Source organism: Nicotiana sylvestris, chromosome 11, assembly GCF_000393655.2.
Source record: "Nicotiana sylvestris chromosome 11, ASM39365v2, whole genome shotgun sequence".
Classification (NCBI taxonomy): Eukaryota; Viridiplantae; Streptophyta; class Magnoliopsida; order Solanales; family Solanaceae; genus Nicotiana; species Nicotiana sylvestris.
In genome coordinates, this window is record NC_091067.1 from 3,891,529 (window position 1) to 3,905,685 (window position 14,157).

Consider the following 14,157-nt stretch of genomic DNA (forward strand, 5'->3'; position numbering starts at 1 on the left):
CTATATTTTCTTCTAGATATTGTTGTTTCTTTGTACTTGATTTGACTTGTGAGTAGAGCTGTTAATATGGGCTGGCCCGGCCGGGTTAGCCCAGCCCAACTTACATGGCTTTAATGATTGACGGGCTGGGTTGGGCTAGCTCACTATTTTGATGGTCTTATAATGGTCAGTCTGCCTTAGTCCGATATGGGTCGCGGGCCCCCACAGGCTCGTCCACTATTTTTTAAAATATAATTTTATATTTTTCTTTAAGTTGTGACCTAAAAAAGATAATTATTTAAAAGTTAAAAAATATCTTATTAGAAAATTTTCGCAAAACTTAATAACTTTTTATACTGTTCCAATATATCACAATAAACACTAAAAAAGTAAAAGACAAGACTATATTTCATTTAGTAAAAATCAAAACTCAAAACAAACTATTCAAGGGAACGTCTGTGACGCTTATGGGATATCTAACACATCATTTTCATCAAACACAATTGAATCCGCTTGTGACAAGGTTGTCTTAATATATTCACTTTCATCTACATCTACAATTCATATGCAATATTAATTAGTTAAATATTAAGAATAATTAAATTTTAAAAACTAACAACATTCAAATTCACATAAAAAATATTACCATTTTAAATTTGGGAAAAGTCGTGCATCCAATTTCGAGTAGTAACAAGTGTTTGGACATTTTTATAATGGATGGAACTTCTGTACTTTGTAAGTACACGTCCACCAATGTTTAATGATTATTCCGATGCTACAGTGATAATAGGAATACTAAGTACATCACACGCCATCACTGAAAGATCGGGATATTTTCTAAAATGGTCCTTCTAATACATGACAACATCCATCTCTTGAAACTTCTCAAGATCAAGCTTTGGTTCCTCTAAATAAAGATCCATTTCTGACTTTCCATCGCTAGAGGCACTTTCTATATTTTATATACTTTAAATAAATATTTTTAGTAGACCCACGGGCCGGCCCAGCCCAACCTCAGTCAAGCCTCACAGGCCACGGGCTTACTCGGACCGGACTTAAAAACCTCGTTTTTAAATGGACTCCAAAAATGCCCATATTGGCAGCTCTTACTTGTGAGCCAAAAATTGCATAAATTATGTTATCATTTCACATGTCTATGTACTAAACATGCTTGATGACGTCTCAATTCAATAAAATTTATTCTAAACCTTATATTTATATTATGAAATTCACTATTCCTCGTTATAAAATTCAAAAATTATAAACAACCTGCACGTCAATACAAACAAATGAAGACCATAGTTTTTGGAGCTTTTGATCTAATACAAAGTTGTATTATTTTTTAACAAATAGCTAACAGTATGTGACATGAAAATGACACGACATACATGCATCTTTATCAACATATTCAGCATCAACATACTTTACGTCATAACACAGCTGTAATAAACAAATTATTTAACGAAACAAACACATAATACTACATAAATTTATTGGTTTATTTGTTTGTTTGTATTTTTAGATGTGAGAATACAAAACTCAGAAATTGCTAAGTGGGTTACCCCTAGGTATACGTATATTTAATGGTTCCACAATTTTTTTTGGTAAGTAAACAATTTTATTTATCAAATAAATATTCACAAAGCATAAAAACAAAACAAGCACCTCCTGGACAAATGACCCCATGGGCCATGGTTGCTCCAGTGGCGGACCCAAGTGGTGGCTAGCGGGTTCAACTGAACCTACTTCACAAAAAAATAATATTGTGTATATGTATAAATTATGATTAAAGCTGTGTAAATTTTGTATAATTATTTCTTTGAACCCACTTGACAATTACTATTTTACGACTAAAGTTATATACTTCTAAGATTGAACCCGCTTGCACAAAATCCTGGGTACGCCACTGAGTTGCTCTATCTCTATCCGTTAGAACTTTCAGTAGCTACAAATACACTTATTAACACTACTCCTGTGGACATATAAGTCAATCAGAATCCGTCAATTTTTTTTTACAAGTTCATGTTGCATGGCCACGAAACACCATAAAATAAAACCGAAAGTTGCCTAAAATTTTTTGGACCCATCAAAATTGACCTAATGAACAATAGCCATTATTTTTTCATGATCGTTCCTCGGTTTTAGGCGTTTTAAGGCTATAAAATAGGAATTCAGCCATTGTCATGAATTCGGACGACCGACACCGAATCGCCTAAAATTTTGTGGGACTATCAGGAACGACCTAATGAACAATAGTCATTGCTTCTCCATGATCGTTCCTCGTTTTTTGGCGTTTTAGGGCCATAAATCAGGAATTCGGCACGATTTTCGATTTTTCGTGTGCTAAATGTCCACGACACCTTCATGAATTCGAGCGACCGGCCCTTAATTGCCTAAAATTATGTGGGCCAGTCAGAAATGACCTAATAAACAGTAGTCATTACTTCTCCATGATCGTTCTCGTTTTTCAGCATTGTAGAGCCATAAAACAAGAATTCAGCACGATTTTCGATTTTTTCATGTGCTAATGTCCACGCCATCTTTATGAATCGGGCGCCCAGGCCCGAATTACCTAAAATTTTATGGGTCTATCAGAAATAACCTGATGAATAATAATTATTGCTTCTCCGTGACCGTTCCTCGTTTTTGACATTTTAGGACCATAAAACAGAAATTCAGCACGATTTTCGACTTTTCGTGTGCTAATGTTCACGCCAACTTCAAGAATTCAGGCGAACAACCCCGAATCGTTTAAAATTTTGTGGGTCCATCATAAATGGCCTAATGAACAATAGTTATTGCTTCTCCATATCCGTTCCTTGGTTATCGGCATTTTAGGATTATAAAACAAGAATTCAGCACGATTTTTTATTTTTCGTGTGCTAATGTCCACGCCATCTTCATGACTGCGGCCGACTGGCCCTGAATCCCCTAAAATTTGGAAGGCCCATTATAAATGACCTAATGAACAATAGTCATTGTTTCTCCATGATTGATCATCGTTTTTGGAATTTTAGGGCCATAAAACTTTAATTCATCCCGATTTTTAATTTTTCATGTGCTAATGTCCACGCCATCTTCATGAATTCGGGAGACAGGCTCCGAATTGTCAAAGATTTTGTGGGTCCATCACAAACGAACTAATGAGAAATAATCATTACTTCTCCAAGACGGTTCCTTATTTTTGTTGGCGTTTAAAGGACATAAAATATGAATTGGACGATTCCCAGATTTTCGTGTAATATAGTCCACAAGATCTTCATGAATTCGGTGAATGGCCTCGAATTACCTAAAATTTTAAGCTCCCATCAGAAACGAGCTAATGAACAATAATCATTGCTTCTCCATGATCGTTCCTCATTTGTAGCGTTTTAGGGCCATAAACAGGAATTCAACACAATTTTTTATTTTTCGTGTGCTAATGTCCACGCCATCTGCAAGAATTCGGGCGACCGACCCCAAATCTCCTAAAAATTTACGGGCCATAAAAAGGACCTATTGACTAGTCATTAGCTCACCACGATCGTTCATGTTTTTTTGGTGTTTAAGGGCTATAAAACTACAATTCCGCACGATTCCCAAATTTTCGTGTGCTATAGCACACATCATCTGCATGGGTCCCGGCGACCATACCCAAATTGCCTTAAATTTTTTCAGCTATCAAAAATGACATAAGAAATAATAGTCATCGCCTAAAATTTGCCGGCCTATCAAAGACGACCTAAGGAGCAATAACCATCGTCTCGCCATGACCGTTCCTTATTTTTTGGTATTATAAGGCCATAAAATTAGAATTTAGCGTGATTCTCAAATATTCGTGTGTTATAGCTAACGCCATCTGCATGGGTCCTAGCGCCCGGAATCGAATTCGCTAAAAGTTTGCCAGCATATCAAAAACGATCCAAGGAACAATAGTCATCGCCTCGCCAGGTTCGTTCTTCTATTTTGGCATTTTAGGGCCATAAAATTAGAATTCTATGCGATTCCCAAACTTTCGCGTGCTATGTCCACGCAATCTGCATCGGTCTGAGCGACTGGACCTGAATCGCCTAAAATTTTATCTGCCCATAAAAAATGACCTAAGAAACAATAGTTATCGCGTCGCCATAATTGTTCCTCATTTGTTTGCGTTTTAGGGCCAACAAATAGGAATTTAGGCCGATTCTCAAATTTTCGTGTGATATAATGGATCCGAACGACCGGACCCGAATTGCCTAAAATGTTTTCGGCCTTTCAAAAAAGACCTAAGGAATAATAGTCATCGCCTTGACAAGGTTGTTCCTCATTTTTGGAATTTTGTAGCCATAAAATTTGTTACAACCCATATCCACACGCGTTAGTTCATGCCATATATTAGTTAATATAAATCCAAGAAGGAATTACCTTTGAGATAATAAGAAGTTAATCTTATTGGTCTTAAGTGATACAAGGGTGTATAAGGGTGATTAACAAGTTTTAGAAGTTAAACGAATCAAGGATGTTGTAACTCATATTTTCAGGTAAACCTAGAGGTTCTTAATACACTCAAGAGGTCATGTATTAAGGTATTTGAATCATATAATATCTGTATCATAAATCTTGAAGTCAAACGAGTTATGTAACAAAAGTCGACAAACGTTGTCGCAACTTAGGTTCATAATTTTACTTAAACATTAGGTTAAATTTTTCTAAGCTTTTCTCCTAATTTACAAGGAATTATGGGGTGATATACCCACCAAATTAAATATCTATGAGTCTAGTTTCCAACGCATTAAACTGTTTGTCAATACGATCTTGGAGTATAGAGATATTCATATTTTCGCAAGCCTGCGCAGATTGGTAGATGACAAGTAAGTGCATCCCCTACTTGCCAAAATGATAGGACATTAAAAGCCCTAAGTCGGCCAAGAGAGGACTTTTAAGGGGTTTTGAACTCAGTTATTTCATCCATTTTTCAGACCCTCAAAACCAAAGTTAACCCCTGCAACTCCTCCCCAAAAATCTCACACAAACCCTAATCGATTTTCCCTCTCTTTCAAGTTCTATTTGAAGGTAAAACCTAGAGTTTGAAGAACCAAGGGAAGGGCTGAGTTATCCAACAAGTAAGGTAAGTTACTGCCATCTTTCATACATTTTTCTCTGCTGTGAATTCATGGTAATTCGTTCTATACATGTAAGAACTCACAGGACGGTGATCGGAAGCAGTGAGTTCGAGTTGTTCACTTGTAGCAGACTGTTTTGTGGACTGTTTTGTGTTGCTATTGGGCTGCGTGTTTTACTACTATTTTGTGGAGTTTTGGAGGTGGAAGGGTGTGGAGAAACACCATATATATGTAGGGTTGTGGGCTGATAGTTATTCGTAACATTTCTAGGTCGTTTGACGCGACTACGGTAGTCGTCGTATGTATGATGTAATTAGGTTGTGCGTGGACTATTTTGGGAGGCTCAATATATTTATTATTGATGTTGTTTGGGCTTTTGAATGGTGTGAAGTCATATATATAGGGGAGGTGCTGTCCGTTTCAACGTAAAATAGGTTGTGGTCGATACATAATAGTTATGACGCTTAAATGATAACGATAGTATCGTTTCTCTTATTGTAGACTAAGGAGTTGTGACAATTGCATAGCTTGTGATTGGGGCAGTATATACAAGGTATGTGAGGCTATCCCTTTTCTTCTTTTGCACGACTCCGATTGTACATAATGTAATGAACGAGCTTCCAAAGATACTCTACTCTTAGAAGCTAGCAGTACTTACATTGCTTTCCCTCTTATGGAACGATTGATGTTAATGTTGCTTCTCTTATTCTTATGTTATCAATGTTGTTGGTACTTCCTGATTCTTATAAGGTTCGTAATGAAGAGTTGGTCCTAATAACGTGTACAGAGGATACCGACCTTACGTCACTCCGAAAGGTTTAGAATGTGATTCCATGAGTCGAGCATGCATTATGTATATGTATCTATTTTACTCTACCGAGCCGCGCTATAGTTGGTCGGGTACGGCACATATTGTGCAACCACTGATCAGTTGGGTTTTACCGAGCTGCACGTGGCCGAGTACGATTCTATCGAGCCTTATGACGGCCGGGTACATTTTTACCGAGCCTATTATGGCTGGGTACGATATGATGATGATGATGCCCACAGAGGCATATGTTTTAAAAGTTTATGTATACATACATATGTATCATGCATTTCATGTCAGTAGCCCTCAGAGGTACTCAGATGTTCCAAGTTGTATATTCTTTATCCCTGCTTACATTACTGTTCGTATTTATGGTTCCCTGCCTTACATACTCAGTACTTTATTCGTACTGACGTCCTTTTATTTGTGGACGTTGCATGTCGTGCTGCAGGCCCTAATAGATAGGCAGGTGCAGCTCCCCCACTACAGTAGGTTGTCCAATTCAGCAGTGATTGGCGAGATCCCTTTTCCGGACTTGTCGTGGTCTTGGTATGCATTTTTGTTATAACATTATGGGTATGTCGGGGCCCTGTTCTGGCTATGTTGCAGCACTTATGTTCATTTAGAGGCTCATAGACAAGTGTCGACTCATGTATAGTTTGGTATGCCTTGTCGGCTGGTTTTTGTTGTATAGTCTTTCATGGTAGCGTGGTAGCTCGTACCTTATATGTAGTTTCTTGATTGTCTGGTCATCCCCTGCTATATATGTTCATGCCATCATATTTTATTGTTGGTTGTCCATGATCCATGTTTACCATTTATATTGATCTCGTCAACCCTGAAAGATAATAAAAAAAAAGTTAGATAAAATGTACGTTGGTGCTCGACAAGTATGGTCGGGTGCTAGTCATGGCCCTCCAGTTTGGGACGTGACAAAATTGTAATTCCACTCGATTCTCAGATTTTTGTATGTTATAGCCCACGCCATCTGTATGGTTTCGGGCGATCGGACCCGTATAAAAACTTTTATCAGGCCATCAAAAGTGGCCTAAGAAATAATAGCTATCGCCTCGCAATGAATGTTTTTTGTTTTTTCCAATTTTAGGGCTATAAAATTGAAATTCAGCCCGATTTACAGATTTTCGTATGCTAGCCCAAGCCATCTGCATGAGTCGAGGCGACCTGATCTGAATTCTAAAATTTTGCCCGCCTATCAAAAACGACCTAAGGAACAATAGTCATCGCCTCGTTGTGACCGTTCCTCATTTTTGGTCTTTAAGGGCCATAAAACTATAATTCCGCCTGATTTCTAAATTTTTTTGTGCTATAGCTCATGCCATCTGCATAGGTTATGGCGACCGGACCCGAATCACCTAAAATTTTGCGGCCCCATCAATAACAACCTAAGGAACAATGAAGTGGACTATGAATTCACGCGACCAGCTCCGCATCGTATAAAATTTTTCGGGATCATAAAATAACCTAATCAATAATAGTCATCATTTCACCATGACCGTTTCTTATTTTTTTTAGCATTTTTAGGGCCAATAAACATGAATTCAGCGCGATTCCCAAATTTTCGTGTGCTATGGTCCACCATCTGTAAGCATTCGGGCGACCGGCTTCGAATCGCCTAATATTTTGCGGGACTATAAAAAATGACCTAATGAATAATAGTCATTATTTCGCCATGGTCATTCCTCATTTTTTGGCAGTTTAGGGCCATAAAACAGGAACTCAGCACGATTTCCAGATTTTTTTGTGCTATGTCCACACCATCTGCATGAATACAGGCGACCGGTTCCGAATCACCTAAAATTTTGCGGGACCATAAAAACGACTTAATGATCAATAGCCATCGCTTCACCATGATTGCTTTTCAATTTTTTGCATTTTAGAGCCATAAAATAGAAATTCAGCATAAATGAACCCGAAACACCAAAAAGCAACGTTAATCATAGCGAAACAGTAAATATTGGTCACCGTCCATGGTTCTTGGCCATGTCTGTTGTTCCTAAGTATAGTTCACTAAATTTTTTATTTCAATTGTAAAGAGATTTTTTGGCAGGGAAACTATCAGTTATATCCATTTATAAGTCGCTTATTATAAAAATTGATCTATTCATTAAATATTAATAATATTAGCCAAATATTGCAAATATTTTAATTAGCTATTTGCCGCCAAAAAAAGGTTAAAAATTTTTTTTGAGTGTGTTTTATTAGAATAGATTGGGTATATCTTAAGGAGTTTGAATTTTAGTTTTAGGATGATTTAGTGGAGCTTTGAGGTGGTTTGAATTAAAATTCGAAGTAGAAGATAAAATATGGAGAAAAAATGATATGTTTATCACACTGTGTATCATTTGTGTATCACATATATATTATATTTGTATCAAATGTGTATCGCATGTATACCCATGTATACATGTGTGTGATATATGCGTAATACATGTTTGATACATGTGTCGCAGAAGAATTTTTTGAACTCGATTTTAACTATGAATTTTGATACCAAATCAGTCCAAATCACCTCAAATATTCCTTAAAATTGTATATTGACGCATTTATATGTTTTCAATGAATTTCAATCATACACATTGAAAAAGGTCCTCTTTTGCTCAGATTCTTGGAATCATGTATATATATATTTTTGTATTTTATCACCTTGTTTGCTACCTCATCTATGAAATTTTCTTTCCGTCTTACATCTAATGTTGTTGATCACGCTTAAAAATATGAAAGAAGATCTTTGCGTATGATTCTTAGATAGAAAAAACCTTATTTATTTGTGTTTTCAACTTTTATATATGATTAACTAATTTTGATAAATTTATAATTAATGACTAGAGGTTAGTAAGTTAGAAACTTATTTGAGACATTGACGTAAGATTCCCTTTTTGGTATCATCGAAATTTATTTTATTTCAATTGTTAGAGAGATTTCTTGACCCAGTACTTGATTACCGTAATAGAATCTGTTATTCTTAGAAAGAAAATGTATTCTTTAGAATAACAAAGTGAAATAAGATTGAGCAGGCTTACAGTGGGAATACCTATGTATTAGACTATTAGTCATGTTATTACATTTACTTTAGATATTATGTTCTTTATTAATGTTTTAGCTCCTGTTTGGCCATAGAGATTGGTTTCATTTTTTCAAAAATAATAAAAACGTTGTTTGTTTATGAAATGTGATCATGTTTTGGGAAATTTTTTATAAAAATTCCCGAATTCCCAAAACCTGGTTTATGGTATCTTTTGGATGAAAATTTTTCTTCCACTCACAAAAATTCAACTTTTCTTCAGATATAATACATGTCCAATCACAATTTTAACTTTAAAATATTATTTTTCACATAACTTTAAAAACTCTTTTTTCAAGTTTCAATCAAATATATGTCCAAACGCTAGCTTAGTCACTTCAAAAATTTATATACTAGTAGAATATAAATATGTAGAGAATAAGCCTGTCCATCTACCTTCCTAAATTAAATATTAGGGCGGGAAATTTAAAAATAGTCACAGTTTCAAAAATAATCGAAATTTAGACACTTTGAACGAAATAATCGAAATAAATTTGAACGAAAACACTGTTTAAAATCCGAAAAAATACTATTATACTGGAAACTATATTGAAATTCTCTCTCTCTCTATATATATATATAAAGCGCAAGGCAAATCACAATAAAGCCAGCAAATTGAACATGAAATATCTCAACCATTCAAATATCCAAGAGAAATCAAGAATTCACATACTCATAATCAAGAAGAAAGCAAACTCTACATCCAAAACCAACAGTCAGAATATCACTTCTAAACATAAGAATTCTATGGGAATAATAGGAATTCACATATATCCAAATCCAGAGTAATTTTCTAGAAAAAGAAATACTCTGTACAAGAAAGATCATTCATTCATACTAAACAATCTATAGTTCTACATAATACGCTGACAGAAATCAATAGAACTTAGCAGAAGTACATTCCTCAGGACGGATCAAGGGTAACGCTTCCAAGCATTGTCCTCTCTGTTGTTCCTGAAGGCACAACATCCGATAGAGTAGACGACGATGAGGAAGACGAGGAAAATGATGTTGAGTACAGCCACCCTCTTCCAGTCACTCTTGAGGTTGTCTAGTAGCCCGGCTTTGCAGGATTGGCAGCCATAGCACAAGATTTTCGGATCGTTGCTCCATGCAGTACAGTCTGGATTGTCAAGGGATGAGCTTGGTGTCCTAGTCCAGTTTGTTGGGCTCACGTACTCGAAGTTGCAGTCATTTGATGGCTTGCAGCAACCAGACTACAAGAAATTTAATCGTGTCAGAGACATATCATAAGACTACAACAACGACAACGATTACTATAACTCAATCTCATGCAAGTTAGAGTCAGCTATATGAATCCTCTTTGTCCATGTCGATCCAATTAAGCCAACTCAGTTCGAAATATAATAAGTAGACTATCTGAAATAAATTCAAAGGGAAGAAAAGGCAACTAACATGTGCAAGTTGAACACTAGATACAATTACAGAATTATTTTGATAGAATAAGAGCAACTACTACTAGTAGAAACTAGCAAAAGAAATTAGTGCTATAAGAGCCCATCCACAAGAAAAGGCAAAAGGATTGACGATAATTTTTACAACCAACAGCCTAACAGTGGCGGAGATAGAAATTCTAACAAACAGATTTAAAAATGACACACCTCAGATTTGAACATGTACTTCTCTAATGTCAAGAGCATTCAAAAATTCATATACATGTACCACAAAAGCACTCCTTTTTTCTCTATTTGCATTAGTAGAACATTCAAAATGTTGCAGCATCCGGGTCAGATCCTCCAAAAATACACCAATTTGGGACGATCTGACATGCACCCAGAAGCAATTTTGAAGAGTTCGAGCAACATAACGTCAGGGTATTCAAAGATTTATATACATGTACAGCAAAAGTACTCCTTTTTTATCTATTTGCATAGTAGAACTTTCCAAAATGTGGCAGCCTAAATAAGATGAATGCTTTAAGGTGTTTTCCTTTAAACAAAAGGCCTCAACCTTTAAGACAACATCTTCAAATTTTTTCTTTTGGGAAACAAAAAGGAACAACTCTTTAACTCAACAACCACATCTAGAAATGAATATTTAAAGGTATGTACACCTTTTTAATAAAGGCCCAACTTTTTTGACACTACAAGTAGAGTCAAAACAAAGCACTGTCTGGAAAAAAAGGGCTTATCAACATTTTCACCAAACCAACTTTAGATGATTTTAAAGGTGTAACCTTTTAGACAAAAAGTGCAATTATAGCCATTACCAATAGAGTCAAAATCCTAACACCTTTCAACTTTACATAAAGTTAAACAAAAAATTTCATAACTAACTAGAGATAAATTTATCATGTAATTCTATGTTTTCCTATAGATCATTAATCAACATAGCAAGAAGTATGAACAAAAGTAGTAGTTTGCATGACCTAACACAAACCCTCAATTTCTTAAGCAAAACCCAAACTCAGTCAAGTATAGGTCAACTACCAAAAAGTAAGTCCTTCAATAGTCAATCAAAAAAACAAAACAATTGTGAAATTTTGGAAAAAGCTTGAACAAATCCTTTTGCATAGTGGCAGGTAGGATTTTCACTAAGGAAACTCAACATCTAAGCAACCAACCCAATATATTCTCATAGGTGGGGCCTGGGAAGGGTAGTGTGTACGCAGACCTTACCCCTACCCGATGAAGGTAGAGAGGTTGTTTTCAATAGAACTAAACATCTACTGTATATACATAAAAAAATAAAAATAAAAACTTTTTTTGATAGTATTATATATACAGTGCAATTTTCCAGTGAAGGGGTTCGAATGGACTGACCAAAACCCCCAAATTCACAAACAAAACCAAAAACCTATGTTGCTCAAACTCTTTAAAAATATTACCGCACCCGTATCAGATTCTCCAAAAATGCATTAATTTTGGACGATTGACATGCACCCATAAATATTTTTGAAGAGTTCGAACATCATTGCCAAAAATGGCATCTTACATCCAGATCTAGAATAAAAGGGCAGGCTTATCAAACTTTTCAGCATAAGGATTTAGATGATTGTAAAGGTATAGCGCTTTAGACAAAAAGCCTCACTATAACCACTACCACCAAACCAATAGAGTAAAAGTCCTAAAGCTTTAAACTTTATAGAAAGTAAAAGCAAAAAAAGTTCATAACTAACTAGAGAATAGATACAATAGCTCATTAAGCAGCAGAACAAAAGTAGTTTGCATGACCTAAAAACCCCTCAATTCTTAACAAACCCCAAACTAGGTCAACTACCAAAAAGCAAGTCCTTCCATAGTCAAATAAACCACAAAAAGTTGTGAAAAAACATGAAAATATCCATTTGTATGAACTGACCAGAACCCTCAAACTGATAATAACCAAAAATCATTTTTCACACAAGCAAAACCAAAAGTTTATGTTGCTCGAACTCTCTAAAAATGCTGCACCCGTATCGGATCCTCGAAAAATACACTAATTTGGATGATCTAACACGCACCTAGAAGCATTTTTGAGTAATTCGAGCAACATAGCCTCTTCCATCATGATATACAGTGCTATTTTCTAGCGAAGGGGGTTCGAATGGACTCACAACCCCCCCCCCCCACCAAATTCACAAACATAACAAGATTTCAGACAAGCAAAACCAAGAACCTATGTTGCTCGAACTATCTAAAAATGTCATCACACCCGTGTCCGATCCTCCAAAAATATACTAATTTTGGACGATCTGACACGTGCCCAGAAATATTTTTAAGGAGTTTGAGTATCATATCCTCTTCCATCTAGATCTAGACCAAAAACTACACCAGATTACACATACACAAATATACACACATACAAAAAACTGACAATTTGGACTAAAACAATCAAGTATATACAACAAAAACCAGATTAAATATAAAAATTAAAAAAAATTAAAGTAAATATACCTGAAGAGCAGAAAGATGTTTCTTGAAAAAATCATCAGCTTTAGTATTCGATCCCTCAATCAAACTTTGACAAATCTTACTATCCTGTAAACAACTATGAATCCTACTCCAATGATTATCAACTCTTTTCTGCAACCAATTAGAATAATCCCCAAATCTATACTCCTTATATCCTTTACCCGAAATTACTTCACCAGCACCTTTATTAGTAACAACAAACGCAAAAATCGTAAAGCAAAAGAGAAGCAAAATCAACAAAAACATAACGAGTAAGTAAACCCAAAGTAACCACGAAACCCTAAAACAAGAACCGATTATACCGGCGAGTGAAACTAAGAGTATAAAAACTCCTAATGCTATTATGGGTTTTTCGAGAAATCTTTCGCACTCTGTGTTTGCTTGACGTGAAAGCCATACTCCTCCTGCTATAATTGGGATTGATATTAGAAATGTTACTATGTTTAGAATTCCGACTAAATTGTTGCTACAACGCACCATTTTTTGAACAAAATTAAGATAAGACCCAGATGAGAAAAGCAGAAAAATCAATGGAAATGGGTGTAAATGTGGTGAAGTTATGGAGCGGTTGAAGCAGTGCGTGTGTGTGTGTATATATATATATATATATATATATATATATATAGAACGCGTTGGTTACAGAGAGGAAGGGAGTTGGAAGTTTACGAAGACGTGTGGAGCGTGGAGTAAACGTACTGGTAATGTGGGGAATTAGTATTTGTAAAGACGTAACGGTCAACTTTTTTTTATGTTACCGGTTGGTTTTGAGCGGGGGTGTCTGAATGGGCGGCTTGGGTCGATTTTGTGCGGTGAAAATAGCACGGTATAATCAGTTTTCGGATTGATTATTCAAAAATAGCTAACGTTTATCAAGTCAATGAAAAATAACCATTATTTTGTTGTAACAGAGACCGATCCAGCATATTATGCTGGACCGGTATACTTTGTTGGCTCCAGTATAATATACTGAAAAGTGGAGCACCGGTGCTCCAAACTTCAGTATATTATGCTGGACCGGTATACTTGTTGGAACTTCAGTATATTATGCTGGAGTTCTAGTGTACTTATGCTGGAACTCCATCATATTATACTGGAGTTCCAACATACTTATCCTGGAACTCCAGTATAATATGTTGGAGTTCAAGTATACTTATGCTGGAACTCCAACATAATATACTGGCGTATTTTTTGGGTTTTGAACAGTGTTTTCGCTCAGATTTATCTTTACATGAAAAGTGGCTAAATTTCTATTACTTTTGAAACTGAGCTATTTTGAAACGATCAGTTGTAAAT

The 14,157-nt window shown here is 35.7% G+C and overlaps 1 protein-coding gene across 1 annotated transcript; it reads right to left on the reverse strand.

Annotated features, from left to right (window-relative positions):
- Positions 1-9,565: 9,565 nt before the first annotated feature.
- On the reverse strand, positions 9,566-13,472 carry LOC104238356 (tetraspanin-8-like). The gene is made up of 2 exons (XM_009792690.2): positions 12,847-13,472; positions 9,566-10,167 (listed from the first exon to the last, which is right to left on the reverse strand). The coding sequence occupies exons 1-2, from the start codon at positions 13,342-13,344 to the stop codon at positions 9,865-9,867; spliced, it is 801 nt and encodes a 266-aa protein (XP_009790992.1). The 5' UTR covers positions 13,345-13,472; the 3' UTR covers positions 9,566-9,864.
- Positions 13,473-14,157: the final 685 nt, after the last annotated feature.

What these genes read in the sequence shown, in the direction of transcription:
- LOC104238356 (XM_009792690.2), bottom strand. Translation starts at nt 13,344, where the DNA reads ATGGTGCGTTGTAGCAACAATTTAGTCGGAATTCTAAACATAGTAACA. An exon ending in AACATCTTTCTGCTCTTCAG is followed by an intron (nt 10,168 to 12,846) that starts GTATATTTACTT and finishes AATTTCTTGTAG; the next exon opens with TCTGGTTGCTGCAAGCCATC.